At 39.5% G+C, this 22347-nt stretch overlaps 1 protein-coding gene across 1 annotated transcript; it reads right to left on the bottom strand.

The window, feature by feature from the left end:
* Positions 1–664: 664 nt before the first annotated feature.
* On the bottom strand, positions 665–20611 carry IL17B (interleukin 17B). Its single transcript, XM_089659449.1, has 3 exons — positions 20369–20611; positions 15979–16313; positions 665–5279 (listed from the first exon to the last, which is right to left on the bottom strand). Exons 1-3 carry the CDS (start codon positions 20387–20389, stop codon positions 5024–5026), a joined length of 612 nt encoding a protein of 203 aa, XP_089515575.1. The 5' UTR covers positions 20390–20611; the 3' UTR covers positions 665–5023.
* Positions 20612–22347: the final 1736 nt, after the last annotated feature.

The following is a 22347-nucleotide window of genomic DNA, read 5'->3' as shown; positions in this document are numbered from 1 at the left end:
TGAATCTCCCCAACAGCAGACACTGATAGTGATTAGAAGCTGACCCTAACTCTTCCCTTTACTATCCAAAAGAAAAAAAGGGGTTTAGGTACAGTTTAAATATTCTGTACGTGTGCCATTATCTTCTTTTTGTATGATATGTCAGCCAATTGCTTGTTATGGAATTCAGGGCAGCTGCCACTCATGATGACCTCACGAAAGAACTGAAAGGCATTGCCTATGACCCAATCAATTGAGGTTTCAAGGGCTTCCCAAAAAACAAGTTGTTGAAGTTTGTAATGCTGGATAGTGCTGCAAAAGCACTCCTAGAGATGTTGGCCTCTATCAATCAACAGCAGTTTATAAATGGAATACATTTAGCATCATTGATACTCTTCCTAGAAATTGGTACCATAGAAAGATCAGTAGGCATTGTATATAATTTTTAATCAGGTGACCAAGAACCCTAGGATAACATCTAAAGATCTGTGTGCATCTCTTGAGCTATGTAATTTGTGTACATGAGTATACCAGAGAGAAACATATCAGCAACACATGCATTTGTAGACGTTCACCACAAAGAAAACCATTCATTCAAAAATCTTTTTTACATTTGCTGCATAACATTTGATGTTTCATACCAATAATGAAACAATGTGTGAAAGTACGACACCAAACTCAAACATATAAGTACTGTATGTGTGCACAGCTTTATTTATGGAGAAAACAAAACATTTAGTAATAACACCAAAACCTTATCCCAAGTTTGTAATATAGGATGCAGGATTATCATTGTGTGGGGGGATGATTTGCTGCCTCTGTCTCTGGATATCTCGAAATCACTGAGTGACCAGTTCATCCCAAGTTTTATCAGAAATTCTTCTACAGAATATCAGTACAGTGGTCTGTAAACTAAAACGTAAAATAATCAAAGGTCTAGAACACAACAGAAATTCAGAACACAGAATGGTTAAAAACCAAGGAAATCCCAAATTTTAAGAATGGCCAAGTCATAATCCTGACTTTATTCCTCATGAAATGCTGTGTCTTAATCTGAAGCCGTCTTTTCCAAATCTGACACCCCAAATATATATATGAACTGTTTTGTAACAGGAATACCTCCTAAACTCTACCTCCTAAACTGCCTAGAATCTATAGGAAGCATATAATTGAGGTTATTACTTAATAAAGGATTCAACTACTTTTTTCCATCAATATTTTTTTTTCTAGCAGTTTGGCTAGCGATCGTTTTAAAATAGCTATTGTTATGATGTATCCTGTTTATCAGTAACATTAGATTGCTAAGCTGTATTTATCGAAGGCCTTTTGGTTAGCTCCTGAAGCTTGTTTTTGTTTTATTTAGAAATAGTTTAATAACAGACGGTGCAATGTGGTGAGATCTTCGAAACATTATATCAGGAGCTATGTTATTTATAGAGCCCTGCTGCGAGCCAGTTACCAGTCCACCATATCCAGAGAGGGAAGCTCCTGTAAGTAGGCATCTGTACCCACCTATCCCTTAAAGGGACCTCTGGCCAGCTGGATTGTTCTACACCTCTGAGGGCTCATAACCTTACCACCCTGAGGGAGAATCACCCTGAGTTCCAGTCCGGACCTTTACCTGTGAAGGAGATCCGTGTTGATTTACACATTGCGTCATTGAATTGCGCTTCTGGTGAGTGCGTAATTCTTACCTTATCACTGGGAGCACCGCCATTGGACTGGATTATTAAATCACATTGTCTTCACTATATAGACTGTCATTGATATATGCCTTGATTATTGGGGACAATATTTATCATATTTTATTGTTCAGCGCTGCACTTTTCTATTACAAAGATATCTAGAAGGACAATCGTGTCAGGACTTGTGTCATCACCTGGGTCACCTGCTGGTGGCAAAGTTGGTCCCGGAATTGAAGGGTGCAGTTCCAGTGACCACCAGCAGGTGGTTTATAAAGCTGCCCGTAACTGAGGTTCAGTGCTTCCATGTTCTTCCTGCAAGTCATGTCCCTGCCAGAGTCTGATCCTTGTACTTGACCCTGAAACCTGCTCCTCTGACTTGCTCCCTGTATCCTGCTTCCAGCTCCCAGTACCTGACTCCCTGCTCCCCTTATGTCCTGACCTTGTCTTGTTTATATGTGCTCCCTCCGTTTTGTATATACTGTAGTTAAGTTAGGTTTGATTTGGTTTGATCATGTTTATTTGTCAATTGCATTGTTTATGGTTTACTGGTGTTGGTGTTGTCTTTAACCATTTGTCTTAAACGTATTTTAACTTTACTCAGCCTGCTTCCTGATTTCCTAAGGTACAGCCCACTGATCTGGTCATCCTTGCTGGATGCCTGTGGTATCCCTGACAAAACAAAAGCCTATACAATAGCCATATAAGCATTAACATGTCATAGTTTATCATAGATAGCATGGTGAATAAAATATAAGCCCAACGTAATGGCCCCGAGTGATATATATCTCTAGTCAACTCAGAAAGATTGAGAGTTATGGTGTGATGTTCATAAGAACTGTATGTAATAAAAAAAATAACAATTGTAGGCGGGGGCAGACAGACCACTGCCCGAGGGCCCAGGGTCAGTAGGGGTCTCCATGAGATGTCCCTGGTACCTTTCATAGGCATTTTTGGGTGCGGTTTGAGTGTGGGTGAGAACACAGGGGCCCCATGATCCCCTATTGCCCGGAGGCCCCATGAGTTGTCAGTGCACCCCTGATTGTAGGAGTCCTACTTTAAAGTGTAGTGTTTACCAGCTGAGTTGATCAATTTTTAATAATAAATTTGATTAATTTTTCTGTTTGGTTACATGTCATTACCCCACACATCAGAGCAGTCTTGGTGATACTTGTATGATACATGTATTATTTCGTTAGGTCATATTTAAAATAACAAGGTCCCGTTTTAACATTAATTAAAAATGTTTAGGTTCATCAGTATATCCAAACTAACAGCACTGACAAGTTGCAGGCATTTGTTAGTGGTTACAAGTACTTTTCTAATTAATATATAGCATTTCAGTAGTCCAACAACAAAGCCTTAGTATATCCTGAGTTTACACTATTAACATGCCTGTCAGACCTAGACATAAGCACTATGCCTTGCCATTCCAACAGTCCAGCAACATAGCCCTAGTGGCCAGTGGCTATATAAATGTGGGAACAGTGTCAGCAGATTCTACCCTTTATTCATTTTATCAAAGGCCCTGTGGTGGTCAATTTGTATACTGTTATGATGGTATGCTATTGGATTGCTCTTCAGATATTGTGCTGATCTGTTTCCCTCCAAGTCTGGAGACTTGTTGTCTGAGTTTGGTGATAATTCCCCAAGCTTTAGGTTTCAGAAGAACTGTCAGATTCAATGCCAGAATGGATTTCACTTTGATTGTCAATGGAACATGTATATAAACTGGTGAAATTAATGTGCATCAGCTACATTGCTGTAAGTATATCCCTCTGTTTTGCTTTAATTTCAATGTGTTTTATAATTGGTAACTTTCCTCATGACGAATAGGAAATTGTTTCAAGAATGAACATATACTGAATCATTTGTTTTGCAGGACAAAGAATCTGCTTGTGGCCAAAAGACATGACCAATCTTAAAGTGAACCTGTTCTTAGGATCATACAACTTCACACCTACCTTTTTCTTCCATGCCACTTCATCCAGCCACCAGAAGCAAAGAGAGAAAACCCCAGGTAGACTCCCGAGAAGTCCCAGCCTGCTGCCATTTAACAGCACTGGGCTAATCACCAAGCAACTGAGCTGTTACAATGGTAGAAAAAGGGTGTGTGACATGCTTCTCTATAACTTTACACAGAGAAGGTACAGTACCTATAGAAAGTTTTATTGTCATAGAAAATGGAATCAACATGGATTTGATTTTTCACGCTGATCAACAGAAACCTATTCAATTAGTTATTTTAATTAAATGAAAACATTTATGAGAGATCTGTATTCACTTTGTTATGAGTCTATTTTTGTTGATTAATATGAAACAAATTACAGTAATCCTTCTGTGAATCAATGTTCTACGGCAGAGGTCTCCAAACTTTTCAAACAAAGGGCCAGTATACTATCTTTCAGACTTTAGGAGGGCTGGATTAGGGCCAGTGAGGATAGAAAATCCCCAGCATCAGTGAGAATAAACATGGCCGCAGGGTTGATGGTCAGTAGGAGGAGTAGTGCCCCATCATTGGTATTAGTGGGAAGAATAGTGCCTCATCATTGTTATCAATGGGAGAAGTACTGCCCCATTGTTGGTCTTAGTGGGAGGAAATGTGCCTCAAGGGCCGGATAAAGGTTAGCAAAGGGCACCATCTGGCCCTCGGGCCGCAATTTGGAGACCCTGTTCTACTGCAATAAAATATTATAATTTCTAAGGTGAGTATTTTTTCTAGGCACTGTATAGGCTTCTGCGAATGGTAGCAACAAAGAATCCCCAGCGCCAAGTTCCAAACACTGTAAATAACTAAGTGAGGGCTGCAAATAATGCCTGGCCGCTGTTTAAAACACTTGGAGTGGTGACCGCATATAAAGGTAAACAACAATGGTTATATAGTTACTGTTTCTATCAATGTTTTTGAGTGCTGTTGTTGTTTAACTTTTCTGCAAATGGTGGAGTTAGGTCAACCTGTCAAACTGACTATCATAGACAAAACAAATGGGGAAACTTGAGGAAAGAAACTTGAAGTTGGTAAACATGGCTACTAAGCAATTCAATTGTTTCCTTTTTTAAATTTTAGATTAAACATGATGGGTCACTAAAGGCCCGTTTTGCCTTTTGCTTCACTTTTTATGGATCATACCATTGTAGTTCTTCTCTCCTTTAAATTTAGCAGACATTTTTAACCATACCATTCCATTAATTTCTATGTTCAAGCTTTGTTCGTTCCCTTCCTAACAAGTGGTCAGTACTAATGATTTATTACTATTTCTTCACATACAGTATTATATGCAGTTTTCTGTGTGATTGCTTTTCTAATTTTTGGCTGTGGATTTGGAAATTGGGAACACATAACAGGAAAGAGAATTTTGTGTTCAGAAGATGCATGTACAGCCGACTGCAATATTTTCCATGACTGTTGTGTATTCTTTAGGACACTTTTTCCTTCTTCTTCCTCGTTGACCTGCTGAGTTGCTGTCACACAGTCGTCTGCGCACAGGGATCTTGCTGTAGATTGGAATACTGGACATGCTGTGGTCCTCCTGCATGGTGAATGGGTTGATGCAGCCAGTGCACAAGCAACGAGCCTCTGGTATAGATGCAGGGATGCGGTTTGCATCATGATTGATACTGAAAAGGGATGTTTAAATATATTATTACCGAGCTTTCCCATCAAGGTTCATAACAATATGCTTATCTTGTCAAATGCGACTACAAAATGAAAGACTTACATATAAAAACTGCATCAGTGACACCTAGTGCAGTCTGGTATGAAGCCCATAGCCCATAGATTAGACTTTTTTTTTTCCGTTCAACCAGTAGGGTAGCCTTCCTAGCGGTCTGATTATGTCAGTATTTCTGTGCTGAAAGCGGTACATTTTTTTTAATGGAAATATGTTAGTTTTTTATTGTAGGCCTGTAATTTTTAGGAATAACTCACTGAAATCTGTCCGAACAAGAGTCTAGTAAACATCCTGGGTATGTTAAAATTTGAACCACGAAATAATAAATTATAATTTAATAAATAATAATAATATAATAATAAATTTAATTCAATAATATAATCAAATCAAAAACACTGAAATTTGAAATATAGCTCCAAGTTTGCACATCACTGAGCAAAGTCACAAATCGTTTTCAGTGTCCGATGACGAATTTCCCCACGAATCATCACTCAATTCTGCAAGTGCTTCTAATTTACTATCGCTGTTCTCTAGCTGGTCTAAAACCGCTTTTGACATAAAGGGACGCCTTTTGAACGCCATGGACATTTCTCAGTTTCAAGGCAGAAAGAACAGTAAAAATGCAGGCAGGGCACAGGACAAAGCAGTAGTGACAAAATGTATGTGAAATGGTTTGATACAGTAATGTTTTACTATGTGATATTAGTGTATTTAGTGAATGTCACTTTTTGACAATTTTAAATTTCCCATCAGTTCCATCCCCGTACATCCTAACGTCGCAGGGAACGGAACCAGGAAGACAGATGCCGGCATCGGCCGGAGGACATTGCCGGGAACGCTGCAGGAGGGACATCGCGGGAGCGCAGGACAAGGTAAGAGAAGAACAGATCCCGGAGCAATGCTGCAGGGTAAGCCCGAGTGTAGCTCGGGGTTACCGCTTGTGGTGCTGAAACTTTACTCCGAGGTACACTCGGGAATACCTCCAGGGAGGTTAAACGAAAAAAACTGACTTGATTCCCCCATACACACACCCGATGTGGATGGCGGAATCCTCCCCGCTGAACAGTCACTGTACCCATACATGGATCAAAATTTGTCCGCTCCCTGTTGAACAGGTCAAATTTTGATTCAAGTATGGCCGACTTTAGGGCTCATGTACACTACAGCTGATAAATTCACGTTTAGGAGCTGTTCAGCGTTTTTTTCAGCAGCCCCTGAACTCTCCCTAATGATTTCCATGTACACATCTTTGTTTACAGTCGTTTACAGGTATTTGAGTTTTTTGAACGCAGAAAACTTGTGTTCAGCAGTCGATTTTATCAGCATTTCAAACGCTAAAGGTGGCAAATCGCGTTTATAAGTGTTTGCTAATTTTTTTTTAACTCTTCCAGTTCCCGATGCTGTCCAGAGCCTTTTTTCATCATGAAAAATGCATGCAAAGCATTTTCAAAGTACTCAAATGGACAAAACACTGAACACAGGGTGTTCCTACCAAGCTTGTCACACATTGAAATGATCAATTCACACCTCAGCCTCTCCCACCCTTGAAAAAAAAACATATGTTAATGCCCATTCACACCTCAAGTTCCTCATGAAGACCCCCTGCCAGGTGGCCTTAATGACTCACTCCACTAGACACCTTTCCCACCATTGGAAACAAAAGAAATGTTAATGAACAACTCACACCTAAGCTAATCTCAACACATACTGCTGTCTCTGCTTCTACTCTCTGTATTTCTATGAAACAGTCCGAAATAGTTAATAATTTACCACTTTTCAGTTCATTCTGGGCATCTGGGAGGTTCTCCTGTGCGTATCTTAAAAAACGCTTCTAAACGCAAACACGCATAAACACGGTATGCAAACAGACGTTTTTTACCCTACATTTTCCAACAGTCAGTTTCCATTGTTCAGAAGTGTCACGTGTACATGGGGCCTGAGATTCAGAAAAGTGGGATGCTGGGTAAAGAAAACAGTGATCTGATTACAGTTTTTAATTTAGATACTAGCTGCTTTTAATGTGTTGGAATGGCTGGTATACTTTTTATAAGAAAAATCTTTACTTTTTAAGCAATGAAAATGTAAAGTTGAATTACAGGCATGCAGCTAAATACACAGTTGAAATACATATATGAGAGCTGGTTTACCCTCCAAAGGATCTGTATTTCTGTCCATCCAGTCTTATGAGTTACTAAGCCCTGCTAGAGAGCATATTGCTTCCACTCCCAGCTTGAGCACTTCTCTACAGGGGATTGCAAGATCCCAATACTGAGTCAAATTCATGTACTTACATTAGTTTATTTTAAACACATTAAGTGATTTTTTTAAATAATACATACCTGCATTCATTTGTTTTTTTACATCTGTTTTTTAGAAAATAAATTCTGTTGGAGGAAACCGGTACTGAGAAAATATGAAGGCTGCCATTGCTGAGCTATTTTCAGAAATACTAGTTGCATGGTTGTCATGCCTATTCAAGAGCTGCAGTACTCTGTATGTCAATGAATTTGATCAAGCATGAATATTATTTTTATTATTATACAGTATTTATAAAGCGCCAATAGTTCGCTCAGCGCTGTACATTACAAAGGGGGACAGAAAATGTGACAGAACAATACCAATACAATGCAAAACATGAGGGGATCGAGGGCCCTGCTCTTTCGATCTTACAATCTAGGAATATTATAGCATGTGGCTTTATTTAGAACATACAAAGTGTTGAAATTGCTAGTAAAAACTTTTAGCTGTGGGAATCATATGTCCCAGGTTTCAGGAAACTCATCCTTGCCTAAATCACTGCTATATATATAAAACAATGATTGTTACCTTACTGACTTTGTAACATTCCTTAGTCTGAACAGAGAGAATCCCAGCTATTCCAGTGGTATTACATATACGTCAATAGAAATAGAACATCTATGGGTACCACTTGTTCATCTAGTTAGTTTGCACTTGCATACATTCAGCACACGTTTACTGAAGATTTGCTTGGTTTCCTAATTTGCCTTCACCTTCAGCAACCTTTTCTTTTCATATTTTTCAAAGCCAGGCAAACCCGGGCCAGCCAATGTGCCTGGATGCACCCACCTTATACCTTTTTTTTTTTTTACGACTATTTTCCTATTATTTCCCAATTATTCTCGTTACCTCTAGATTTTGATGCTTAACACACTTCTTTACCCTAACTATTCAGAATGTTTTTATACTTAAAAAGCACTGAGTAGATTAACAAAATAGTTGCAAATTGTTGACATACACTCATCGGCCACTTTATTAGGTACACCTGTTCAATTGCTTTTTAACAAATTGCTAAACAGCCAATCACATGGCAGCAACTCAATGCATTTATGCATCTAGATGTGGGGAAGATGACTTGCTGAAGTTCAAACCGAGCATCAGAATGGGGAAGAAAGGGGATTTAAGTGACTTTGCATGTGGCATGGTTGTTTGTGCCAGACGCGCTGGTCTGAGTATTTAAAAAAACTGATCTACTGGGATTTTCACGCACAACCCTCTCTAGGGTTTACAGAGAATGGTCCAAAAAAGAGAAAATATCCACTGAGCGGCAGTTTTGTGGACGAAAATGCCTTGTTGATCTCAGAGATCAGAGGAGAATGGGCATTCGATTTCAATTGCGACGTTCAGATGGTAGGGTCAGAATTTGGCGTAAACAACATAAAAGCATGGATCCAGCCTGCTCTGTATCAACAGTTCAGGCTGGTGTTGGTGGTGTAATGGTGTGGGGGATATTTCCTTGGCACTAGCAAGGTGTACCTAATAAAGGGGCCAGTGAGTGTAGAGACACATGACTGAGTTACCTGTTGTGTGTGCCTGTTGAATTTAATGGCTCTTACTGTCATAACTAGCCAATGGTGACACAGATAATGATATAGGACCAGCACACCCTAATGAACATGCCTCGTAATAGGTCACTCACAGAGTCATCCATGAATATGGATATCTTTTGACTCCAGTTTCTGTAAATACCACTGTGGCTCAGCAGTGCTTGTCTTATGTAGGCATGACTCTTGAGCTGACAAAGGTTGGGCACTTGTGGTTAAAGGTAATAAAAACAGCTCCTCAACTATTTTCTCTGCCTGATTTTCTCTATTTAGAAAGGGATGTTTATTGTCTGCATATTTGCACATTTAAAAAAACAGAAAGGTCACACTGTAGCAAAAACAGTGAGCTGTTTATAAAGAACATTATCCTATTCATATGTTACCTGGATCTTTAGAGGGTTTTCAAGCACCTTATTCAGAAAGCAAGTCGCTACTTGAAAAATGAATGTGTGGGGAGTCCTGACTTGTTGTGTAGTGTCTGGCAGAGGATAAAGGACATTGAGAAGAGAAGCAAAATGTGTGTGTTAAACCTGGAGAGAGAAGAAAGTGATTTAAAAAAAGCACAAGGTGGTGACAAGCATTTGGGAGAGGTTGTAAAATTGCCGGATGGTTACATGAGATAGATGCATGAGTAGAGTGTAGAGGTTTTGGCAGGCTTAAATTCTATGTCATCTCAAGATTTGTCATAGACTAACAAGTGCAATAGATGTTTGCACTTACAGGATAAGTAGAGTTTATGAAGGTATATTAAAATATATCATTGTATGTGACTCATTGAACAGGAAATATACCTATGTAATGCTATATCTGTTTCATATATGTTCCGATGGTTTAAATTTCTTATATATCTTAGGAACTCAAGGAATGAGATCTTCCTGCCAGAAATCTCAGTCTTGCTTTACCCCTCCATGAAGTCTCACTCTAATGGATGCATTCTCTTTAATGTAAGAGTATCGTAAGCTCAAACATTGCAATAGTGAGGCTCCCAGATGAGAGAAATTGTAAGTGTAAAGCCTAACTCGACTTTAAGGGCCCGTATTAATGAGCTTTTGTGCACTAGAAATTGCTTTTATGTTCCCTTAAAAGTTTGTGGAATGCAAAACCTGCTTGAAGCAGGTCAAATGCAGGTCAGAAGAAAGTATACTGCTGATGTCAACGAATTCTCAGTCATCTCAAAACAGTTGTCATATTGATGCCATTGATAAAATGGTTAGCGTCATGCAACCTCAGAAGAGAAACAGTCACCATCAAAGGAGTAGGATGGAGTTTTTGCACTTTTGTCAGTCAAATAAAATGCAAAACTCCCTCTGACTTTTAAGTGGAGGATAGGCTTAAACTTGTTTCTGAAGTACCATATGCAAGTCACATTTCTCAGATTTCCAAAAAAAAAAAAAAAGACCAGTTACTTATTGGATGCAATAGGCACTGTACATGCTTAACCACTTCCAGACCGGACACTTTTACCCCCTTCCTGTCCAGGGCAATTTGCAGCTTTCAGCGCTATCACACTTTGAATGACAATTGCGCGGTCATGCAATACTGTACCCATATGAATTTACCATTTTTTTGAGACATAAAGCTGTATTTTGGTGGTATTTATTCACCGCTGGGATTTTAATTTTTTTGCATGTAAATGAAAAAGTCCAAAAATTTTGAAAAAAAGTGTTTTTCTTATAAAATTTTGCAAATAAATAATCTTTCATTTTTTAGTAAACAAAAATAAGCCAAATTAGTTTATAACCAAAAATTATAATTTTTAAACATTTTTTTTACATTTGTATTTTAGTTTTTTACATTATTATGTTTTTTTTTTACATACTGTCACCCTAGCAGTACAGTGTCACCATGGTGACACTGTACTACTTGTGGGGGGCAATGAAGATTTTTTTTTTTTTTTTTTACAGTGCTTTTACACCCATATAGGATGTAAAAGCAATAATTTATCTTTCTCTCTGTCTGCATTCTTGCAGCCATTGAGAAATACTGTGAGAGCTGTGATTGGTCACAGCTTGTCACATGGTACAAGACTGTTGTGAATAGCCTTGTACCATGTGACCTCTGTGATCATTCACAGATTTCACACGTAGTAAGCAATGATGTCAGAAGTGACATCTTGCTTACTACTTTGCATGTGATCACTGATTGGCCAATCGGTGATCACATGATCGGGACCTCGTACAGAGGTCCTGTCCAACGATCGGTGTTTCACTGTGTCTGGAGGACACAGTGGGCACTGGATCGCGGTGCTGCACGCTCCCAGGGAGAGCACACAGCTAGAAATGGCGGGTGCCGTTTAGCCGTTTAGGCTACAAGATGTTGGGGATTAAATGGAAGAAGGGGCAGAGGGCTGTGGCTCTGTGTTAACCCAGAGTTTGCCCAGGGAATTGGTGAGCTCAGCTTTTATGTACCAGTCACTAAGAAGAGATTGCAGCCTAGAATGAAGAACAGCCAAGTGGTTGAACGAGTATACCGAGGCAGGGGCGGACTGACAACTCATGGGGCCCCCGGGCAATAGGGGATCATGGGGCCCCTGTGTCCTTGCCCAAACTCAAAAAAGCCTATGAAAAAGGTACCACGGGCATCTCATGGGGCCCCCTACTGACCCCGGGCCCTCGGGCAGTGCCCTAGTTTCCAAATTGTCAGTCCGCCCCTGTACCGAGGCACCTTCTAGATTAAAGTTAGAATACCAGGACTGTCCTGATATCCAGTCTAGGCCTTGTCTCAGTAAACATGATAGATTGTAAAACCTAATGTTGGGCAGACCCGCTCCACCTTTGCTGTTAGGGGGAGACAGTTTTTGAACGGCAATGCGGGGCTTCTTTTTACACCATAGGAAGGCCGGAAGAGTGGAGTGGATTTTCTGTACATCCAAGCGTTTTAAGAGGATTGGAATAGTTTGCATAAGGTAGAGTAATCTAGCAAATGGTACCACTTTATAAAGGTGGCATTTCTCAAAAAAAAGATTTGGGAATGGCTGGCCATGCTTTTAACTCCTGCACAATCTTGTTGATTAGGTGAAGATAATTGAGGTGGTATAAAAAAAGATGACTCCCGTTCAATCCTTATGCCCAAATAGGCAATAGATTGTTTCACTACAAAATGGCAAGGATGACAACCAATGTGTTCAGAGCTAAGACTTTGCTTTTGTCAAGGTTAATCTGTAGTCCCAAGCAGGTGCGGAAGGTCGCAAATAAACCTTGCAGTTTCATTAAATCAGATGGGGGATTGAAGGAGAAAAATAGAACATCATCAGTAAATAAGGCCAGCCGTAGAGTATGATTGCCAATCGTGACGCCGTTAACCCCGTCGTTCAAGTTAAGAAGTTGAGATACTGGTCCTATTGCAATATTAAAAAGAAGGGAGACGGGGCAAGAAGGGGAGATGGGGCAGCCCTGTTGAGTCTTTTTGTTAGAGGAATGACTGCCAACTGAAAGTCAGGGGTCACTAATCATGTTGTGGGGGAAGCGTACATCTTTTGAACAAAATCTAGTATGGGCCCGAGAAACCAAGCTTCCTCATAACCATAAATAGCCAGACAAAGCTAATGTTGTCAAAGGCCTTTCTGGCATCTAGAGAGAAGAGAGCTAGATCTTGAGTAGGAAGGGGTTTAATATTTCAATAGCAAAAATCAAATTTGATTTAACAAATCCTCTACCTTTATAACAAAGATAGTACAGTTGTGACCAAAATTATTCAACCCCCACTGAAATTGAGTGTTTTGGCCAGTTTGACATTGCTTTTGATCATTCAGTCATCTTGCTTACATTTACATTAAAGAGGCACTTGTAGGTCAGACAAATATAACATAACAGTTATAATGAAATAACCACAAATGTCTTTTCTGTGCTCACAGCATTATCAGTTTTATTCAACCCCCAAGTGACATTCAATCTTAGTACTTAGTACAGCATCCTTTTACAGTTATAACAGCTTTTAAACGTGAAGCATAGCTTGACACAAGTGTCTTGCAGCGATCTACGGGTATCTTCGCCCATTCTTCATGGGCAAAGGCCTCCAGTTCAGTCACATTCTTAGGCTTGCGCACTGCAACTGCTTTCTTTAAGTCCCACCAGAGGTTCTCAATCGGATTTAAGTCTGGTGACTGCGATGGCCACTCCAAAATGTTCCAGCCTTTCCTCTGCAACCATGCTCTAGTGGACTTGGAGGTATGCTTGGGATCATTGTCCTGTTGAAAGGTCCAACGTCTCCCAAGCCTCAGGTGTGTGACGGACTGCATCACGTTTCCATCCAATATCTCCTGGTACTGAAGAGAATTCATGGTACCTTGCACACGCTGAAGCTTCCCTGTACCTGCAGAAGCAAAACAGCCCCAAAGCATGATTGACCCTCCACCATGCTTCACAGTAGGCAAGGTGTTCTTTTCATCATAGGCCTTGTTCTTCCTCCTCCAAACATAGCGTTGATCCATGGGCCCAAACAGTTCTAATTTTGTTTCATCAGTCCACAGAACACTATCCCACAACTTTTGTGGTTTGTCCACATGGCTTTTGGCATACTGCAGTCGACTCTTCTTATTCTTTGGAGACAGCAAGGGGGTACGCCTGGGAGTTCTGGCACGGAGGCCTTCATTACGCAGTGTGCGTCTTATTGTCTGGGCTGAAACTTCTGTACCCACATCTGACAAATCTTTTCTCAGTTCCTCAGCAGTCACACGGGGACTTCTCTCCACTCTACGCTTCAGGTAGCGCACAGCAGTCGAAGTCAGCATCTTCTTTCTGCCACGACCAGGTAGCGTTTCAACAGTGCCCTTTGCCTTGAATTTGCGAATGATGCTTCCTAAGGTGTCTCTTGGTATGTTTAACATCTTTGCAATCTTCTTATAGCCATTGCCCTTCCTGTGAAGAGAAATCACCTCTTCTCTTGTCTTCCTGGACCATTCTCTTGCCTTCACCATGTTTGTAACCACACCAGTAAATGTCTAGAAGGAGCTGAGTATCACAGTCATTTTAAAGCTGCCTAATTGGTGCTTATTATGCTTGATTGCTGCTCGGTGACATCCACAGGTGTTTTCAATACCTGATGGAAAGCACCTGTATGAACCTCTGTTCTTCAGAGTGGTAGTCTTTAAGGGGTTGAATAATTGTGGCAATGAAGAAACCACATAAGAACCATTTACTACTGTATTACATAAACAATTGATGTCATTTTAGTTGCATTTGGGTAGTTACAACGTCCTTGTAGGATTTGATTCTGAATACAATTCCAAATGTACACTATAGTCCCTAAACCCCTTTACAGCATTGGGGGTTGAATAATTTTGGTCACAACTGTAAGTAGTCTTTAGGCCCAGCTGCAGCATTGCTCTTGCCAAACATTTCATTTATACCTCATTTATTAATGAGTGCCTAAAGAATACGTTAAACCAATCTCTTTTTTGCTATGTTTCGGACAGAGTAGGGAAGGATTAGAACCGAATCAAATTTATATTCCTACTGTGTAAATTGCCTCTCTCTATTGGTCCTGGTGACCACTGTTACCAAAACAGAAAGTTATGTGTAATCCAAGACATTTCAGTTGCCACCTAATCAAGATGGAATGGTAAACCTTCTTAAGGGATGCCTGCTGACAACTGTCGAAGAGGGAAATTCCCCTTACTTACCACGGATCTTCTCTCCCTTTCTTTTGCATCTCCATGTCTAGATGAAAAGGGAAATTTCCCTAATGGAATACAGACAGTAAAAAGTAACCCTTCTCTATCCTATCTAAAGCTAAAAAGAAAAGTTTGAGCTAAATATATGCTTAACACCTGTACTGGAAAAGAAATGAAACATTTCAATCTGATAATATCTGTGGAGAAATACAGGCAGCTATTTTGTATGTTTTGGTAATTAGGATTTATTTTTATGGCATATGACACATGAACCATGGTTATCTCAGTAGGACAGTATTTGGTCTGTAAAACATTGGAAAAACTCTGCTTTTAATCTTAATTACCTTAATCCCCACTTCATATTTTTTTCTGAATTATTTTAACACGCACGTCGACTGCATACAGCAATTCTTCTTTTCTTTTATCATATGTGTTGTAGTTTGGCACAGACATTGTTCCATCCATGAACGGAAGTGGACGAAAAACTGTTGTAAACAGACGACATCGATTTGCCCATAGGAATACATTGCTGTCCATTTTTCATCCGTCAACAGATGGATGAAAACCGGACAGACTGAACATCCATGTAAAAGAACCCTAAAGCTGGCTGTGCAATCTTCATTAGATCTACCAACAACAATAAGGACCTACTTTATTGATGAAGAATCAAGTGAAAATATTTACATTGTGCAGAGATTTCATTTTAACCCCTTGGCGCCGACCGCCTCTCGGCTCTTTAAGGGTTCTAAAAGCTGGGATGAGGAGGTGGGCCTTGTTTTGTGACAACTGTGATTGGCTGTCACAGCAGTCACATGATCGGAAAGCTCCCGATCACAAGTATGGATCGGTAGCTTAGTGATCACCACCGGCTACCGTGCTGGGAGCGTGCTCTCAGCACGATAAGTAGTTTTAAAGGGGCTGCACTATTACTGCTCAGCCGCTTTGGGCTTCAACAAAATGGCAGCCTCCAGCAAGAAGAAAAATGAGCAATGTTGGAGGCACTTGACAGCACACACTAATTTTGAAAGTAATATTTTTTAACAAGTTGTTGTGGGTAAAGTTTAGTTTTAAAAGATCTCACTAAAAACTAGTCCTGTGCTGACTTCAAACACAGTGATAGCAATTTAAAACAATAATACCACAGCACAGTAAAATCTGCCTACGTTGAATATTTTGTTAGTGACCAATGTTACCTGTAAGTCCAGGGTGAAAGACTTCTCCTATTAGATAGCCAGAGTCTCAGGTTCACTTCACATCGATCACTTGAGGACTCAGAGTTGTTCTTTAGCTGGTTCACCATCTCATTTAAACTTTGCTCATATTCTTCCACTAAACTATAAAACTGAAACGGGGCAAACGAGTTCCCTCCTAGTACTGGATCTGGAGATGCTTTCCCATGGCCTTTTTCCTGGAAGGTGCCTGGATTCTCCTTTCCCTTGCCATGTCCTTTATTTCTGTTCTTAGATGGTTTTGAAATCTCTGAAGTGAAGACCATGGTCAGCAAAAGAGAACAAGTGTACACCAGCAACTATGAAGAAACATTGTATTGTGTCAGTAAATGGTAAACATAATAGTCATTCCTACTTACATTTAAATTTTAATGGTATCTATCTCCAAGAATACAAAATGTTATAAATTGCAGCTTGTAAGTCCTTAGGTGTAATGGCTACATTTTTTTTTAAGGCTAAGCGCTTTTTGTAGGAGTACAGAATAATACTTATACAGAATATTGCAGTGGGTTCATTTCTGTGTTGGCACTCTAGGGCAGGAAGTGTGTTATTTGTTAGTCACCAGGTCAAAAATTAGGGAATGAAGACCTGAAAAAAAGAAATGAATGTAGCTGCCAAATCTAAGGACTGGTAAACTACAATATACTACATATTTGGTTGGAGGTTTAGATACACATAAAGCCTCTACCAAGTTAGGAATACAAGAAATTAGATTTTTATTAAATCTGTATAAAACAAATTGAACATATTTTGAATAGAGGGTGATTAGGGCAGTGTGTCTCAAGTAATGTATCTGGGCACTAAATATGTTCATCAGGATATCACTTAAAAAAAAAACAGTTGTGTTATGCCTGGAGCATAGATTGAAACACCAACTTTTGATTGCTTGAGGATATACTTATATATGGATCCTTGCAGTAAAGATCCCTTACTGCCAAATTTCTAAGCTTATTTCCATTATCTGTCTTCATATTCCACCATAATTGTGTAATTACCAATTTACTTCAATGGGAAATCTTTTGACACTAACATTTTTATTACATACATCAAGAGTGTGAATCCAAGGGAAGGGAAAAGGATAAACTACTTTATTTGGTTGCACTCTGCAAAAGCATGCATGGTGTTTCAAGGATCAATCCCTCTTCTTTGGACAGGTATAATAAATATAAGATAGGTATTTTAACACTGACAGGTACAGAGGTTGGTTGAAAAACTTTATGCAGAAGCTTTCCCATAGGTCTCTGTAAGTGTAACATCATCCAGTGACATGGTGATCACAGTTTGAACTATAATACTTTTCCTGCTATTCCTGGTAATATAGCACCATATGTAGCACCCAGGTGCTAGAAGCATTTCCAAGTAAAACTTAGTATACAACATAGGTTTTCCATTTATTTTTAAGAACCAAAACACACAAAAGCAATTATAGTAAATATTTATTCAGACATGAGCGTATCCATTCCATGTCTTCAGAATTCTCCTCAATTTCCAGAAAAATTAACGTTGGTGGAGAGGGAGGTGAATGGAGATAATTAACCGATACACAACAGACCCATATCTGCCTGTCATAGAAGCATACTGAGGAATGAACAAATCATTTTACTGTGTATTTTCACTAATAACCGCATTTACCTGGCAGTCATGGTGACACTAATGACAATTTTTAGTGATCATTTAGCAGTATGCAGGCTCTACTCTCCCCTTTCCACTGTATTTATTAATAACCAATTACAGGATACCCATTTTTGAATGTTCTTTACAACACAAAAGCAGAGGTGACATATATTAACCAACAAGCAACTAGAGAGTTTGGTTGGGTGACTTTATGCAATCTCAGTTAATTTATGATGGCCTTCATAAGGTATCCTGGGATGGGAAGGAGTTAAAGATATAAATATTTGTTTTATTACTTCCTGCACTTAGGTGTAAATAAGTATTCAGGATGAGAAGACATACAAAACGTATCTACTGATTTCTGTTAATGATACGACACGTTCATATAAACATCCTCCTCCCAAGAGCGAAACCATAACACATACAAGTAATACAAGTAAAGTTTGCAGGCTATCCCACTGAGAATGAAGTATCTGTGTATGATCTGATAGTAAGTTGTATAACCAAATTAAACATCGTCTAAGGAGGTTTAGCAATTATTTTATTATTAAGATTAACTAGACAGAGATTACCAGTGCTTTTCGAAGTTTAGAAATGTGTTTATTGCCAAGAAATGTTACATCAAGTCAGCAAATATATGGAGTAAAGGAACCTTTACCCCATGTGGAATACATCCACTTACTGGCACAGAGGAAAGCTCGCAGTATGTTCCAACACTCTAGATCACCATATATTATAATATGACTTTCTCTAGTTTTTCTTTAATTTGTACTGCTTGATGTAGAGTAAGTTTAGCCAGACCTTATATTTCACTGTTTAGAGGAAGGAACTATCAATTGCTTTCTTTCGGTTTGTCATGGAATATAGTCATAAGACCATTACTTTCTGAGCTCTCATGACTGCCCATCAGTAATGGCTATCCAGAGTCTTGCTTTTGTCTTTAATGGAGAAATCTACAAGAGGTCCAAGGCTCCAAATTATAGAAGGAAAACTCCAAGGTGATGGAATCTGCGAGGCGTTACAGCAAAGATATGTGACAAGAAGTCCTCCAAAAAAAATAATAAAATACGTTTTTGGATGACTTAAGTTGCCAGTAGTGTGAACCTTCTGCAAGTTACCCTTATAACCTTAATACAAACCCTCCTTGTAAACTCTCCCTTATTGTAAACTCCCTAGAAGGATTCTCGGCTCTGAACAATATCTCTTCCCATTATTAGATACCAGCAGTAATGCTGGACTCTACTGTTTTGATCTGATCATGGGCATCATATTGTGAAATCTCTATATCTGATTAGATTTTGTTCTGTTTATTAGAGTCCATGTCACATGGGCGATTCTAATGCTGGCAACTGCTCAACTAACTTTATTCTGTGGAATGTGTTCTTCAATGCACTAACCCCAGTATGTCTCACTTGTCTTTCTGTAGTGGGTTGATCATTGATGGAGCAACATCCACTAATGATAATGAAACACTTACAGTTGTACTTTAGTCAAATATGATCTAAACTTGGAAAAGAAAAACATAGTAGATCAAGTATCTGTAATCTTAATGCAAATAGGCAGATCTGTCACTGCCAGAGTTTCTGGGTGAGAGACCTGCTTTTCTATGGTGTCCTCTTGAGCAAAAAACTTTTTAATGGAAGCAACTTACACTACAGTTATTTGCCACATGCAATGCTCATTTTAGTTTGTCAAATACACATTCTTTGCTGACTGAAGGGTTCTCATCAACTTCAAAAAGTAAGTCTGAAGAACATAATGTTTATCTGCATTCAAAGTCACCTTTGTCATTACGAGGTCGTTGAGAGATTGCTTACGTTTTATAAGCATTCCACTTACAACAGTGAATGCCTGACCTACTGACAGATTCCACCTTAGCTGATGAATTGCAGGTATTATCTATAACTATACTCTTCCTTGTTTGGTGACAAGAAGGTATTTGAAAGCAAGCAAGGTAAGTCTTCATATTGGGCACTAAACTAGAGCAAACTAATTTTGACAGTAATGGGAAATCTATAATAACACACAATAAAAGTAAAACTTTAATTTTAAAGTATTATACCAATTTCTCCATATTCACAGTTTTCATCATATAGATCATCTAATCAACCTTAATGAGCTGTTTACTATTTCAGTATCCACCTTTACATTTGCTGTAGTATTTAGCAGATTATATCCAGAACAATGTAAATAACTAATTATAACTGGTGCAGTGGTAGTTATATTTAGTTATATTAACCGTCTATACCCAGTGCAATTATATCCAGATTTATATCCAGATTAGATTTTCAGTGCAGTTTTACTACCAGACTCTATCTGGTGCCATACTAACATACCCAATATGATGGTAGGAAATGGATTATATTCTGTGCAATGTTAATATATTGTACAATTTTGATTAGCATATTATATGCAGTAGAGTGGTTATATACAGATTAAATGCATTGCAACGATAATTAGCAAATGATATCCAGTACAATGGTAATTACTGTATTCTACCTAGTACAATGGTAATCAGCAGATTATATCCATGACTTTGGTAATTAACTTGTTATACATAGGCAGTTATAAAATACAAAAACACAGTACTGTGTCAGATGTAAAATACTTGGTAACACACAACATATGGTCATGACAAACGTTGAACCTGACCACAGGTAATGCCCACATATGATTCTACATAGGTACCTACTGAGCACAATGACCTTGTGAATGCTATAAAATGTATTAGAGAACTTACCAGCTTATGGTAGCCAAACATTCTGCCAAGAGAGACTAACAGATGCAGCTGCAGACTAGACAGACTTCAGGGAATCTCCCCCAATATCAGTGGGTCACAAGCTGCACCTACTCCAGTCCCTCCAATAGGGCTGGGCCCAATGCACTGTGAAATCAGTTTTCTAAAGGTGCTGAGTACAATGTTAACAAAGGCCCAGCTTGTCCCTTTTCTCCTTATGTTCTGTGCCTCTTGTTTTTGTCCCTGACTGTACATGCAGGGACTGTTTGCTGACTGGGAACACGGTGCACAGCGGCTCTGTTCTCACACTTGACACACAGACCTGGCTGATATATACTGTTTGTTTGCTTGTTCTTTAAATGTGGGGATTGGAATCTTACAATTAACAGTTCAATGAAGAATTGTGAAAATGTAATATTACCAGCTGTGGGAGAGGGTAGCATATCCCTTTACACAATCTGGGTGGCTGTGGCTAATTTAGGAACAGGCATGAGTAGATGCTGTGTGCTAGAAAGTATTACAATGTATGCTAGGTGTTCGTGGTATCTTTTATAATGCCTGTATTTATGTATGCGTTGTATTACAGCAACTGATAACTTTATGTAGAGAATATTTAAAGGGAACCTTCCAGAAAAGAAACATGGGAGCCGTCATTGCTGAATTCTTTTTAAAGGTGCATGCTACACTGATAAACATTGAGGGTGATTTACTCAAACTTGAGAGTGCAAAATCTGCAGCTCTGCACAGAAATCAGCTTCCAGGTTTTATTGTCAAACCTTATTTGAGCAAATTGAAGTTAAAAGGTGATTGGCTGCCATGCACAGCTGCAACAGATTTTGCACTCTCCAGTTTTAGTAAATCAACCCTATTGACTCATACCTGCTTGACACATTCAACTGTCTGCCAGAAACTCCCACCTTACTGGTGAAGGTAAGTGAAGGGATAATGGAAAACGAAATGGTTCATACCAGGCCCCTGGGGGGACCTCACAAAAAAAAAAGTTGGATCCGCAAAATTCCATACAGTCTTCCATTGATTTTAGGTAGGAACCCCATGAAAAAAAAAATCAGGCTCCCCCCCCCCAAAATCATTACCAGACCCTTATTCAAGCATGCTGCCTAGCTGGTTAGGAAAAGGGGGGGTATGTTCCCCCTCAAACCATACTAAGTCACATGCCCTCAATATAGGGGGGGTAACTTTCCAGGACTCCCCTGGCAAAGCACCTTGTCTCTATGTTGATGAGCCCAATGGCTTTTAACAAAAGAGGGGCCACCAGATACCACTCCCCCAAGCTACAGACAGTCTAGACCCTGCTGAGTTTTGGATCGATCCTAAATCTCCAGAAATCATCATTGGATCAGAATAATTATTTGTAGTATCTGGGCCTGATCTTGGATACAGCTCTGTCCAGGGTCTTTCTTCCTGTGCACAAACTCCTGTCTCTCCACTACTACGTATGGATCCTACAATCCAAGAACCACCCAACCATTTGCTTTTGTACAAGGGTTAAGGAACTAATATTAGCCTCATTTGAAGCAGTACCATATGCCCAGTTTCACTCCAGTCTGTTGCAACTCAACATTCTGACAGCATGGGACAAGCAGACTCAGCGTCTATATTGCCTTGTTTGCCTGACTAGCAAAGCCAGACTTGTCCTGGTATGATGGAGAAAATTATTTCTCCTGACAATGTGTAAGGTCTTCACCATGAATGCCAGCCTGCTGGGCTGGGCAGAAATCCTGGATACCCTCTAGATGCAGGGGGCTTGGTTGTCAGAGGAAGTTTGACTACCAATTTAACATACTGGAATTCAGAGCAGTCTGCTTGTTCCTTCAACACTGAACCTCTTGGCTAGGTCACCTGACCAATATTCAGTTGTACCATGCCATGGCAGTGACCTACATCAACTATCAGGGAGGCACCAGAGGTCACACTCATGAAGCAAGAAGTGGACCTGATGCTGGCTTGAGCAGAACTCCATG

The sequence above is a fragment of the Staurois parvus genome, unplaced genomic scaffold (assembly GCF_062004578.1).
Source record: "Staurois parvus isolate SC_StPar_1 unplaced genomic scaffold, SC_StPar_1.0 ptg001158l, whole genome shotgun sequence".
Classification (NCBI taxonomy): Eukaryota; Metazoa; Chordata; class Amphibia; order Anura; family Ranidae; genus Staurois; species Staurois parvus.
This window is presented reverse-complemented; position numbering and strand designations above follow the sequence as displayed.

Bases quoted from the DNA above. Each gene is read 5' to 3' on its own strand.
- IL17B (XM_089659449.1), bottom strand. From the start codon at position 20,389: ATGTTTGGCTACCATAAGCTG. The intron at 16,314-20,368 runs GTAAGTTCTCTA...GTTTCTTCATAG, and splicing joins TGTTTGGCTACCATAAGCTG to TTGCTGGTGTACACTTGTTC. The intron at 5,280-15,978 runs GTAACATTGGTC...ATCCCTTTTCAG, and splicing joins CTTTCACCCTGGACTTACAG to TATCAATCATGATGCAAACC.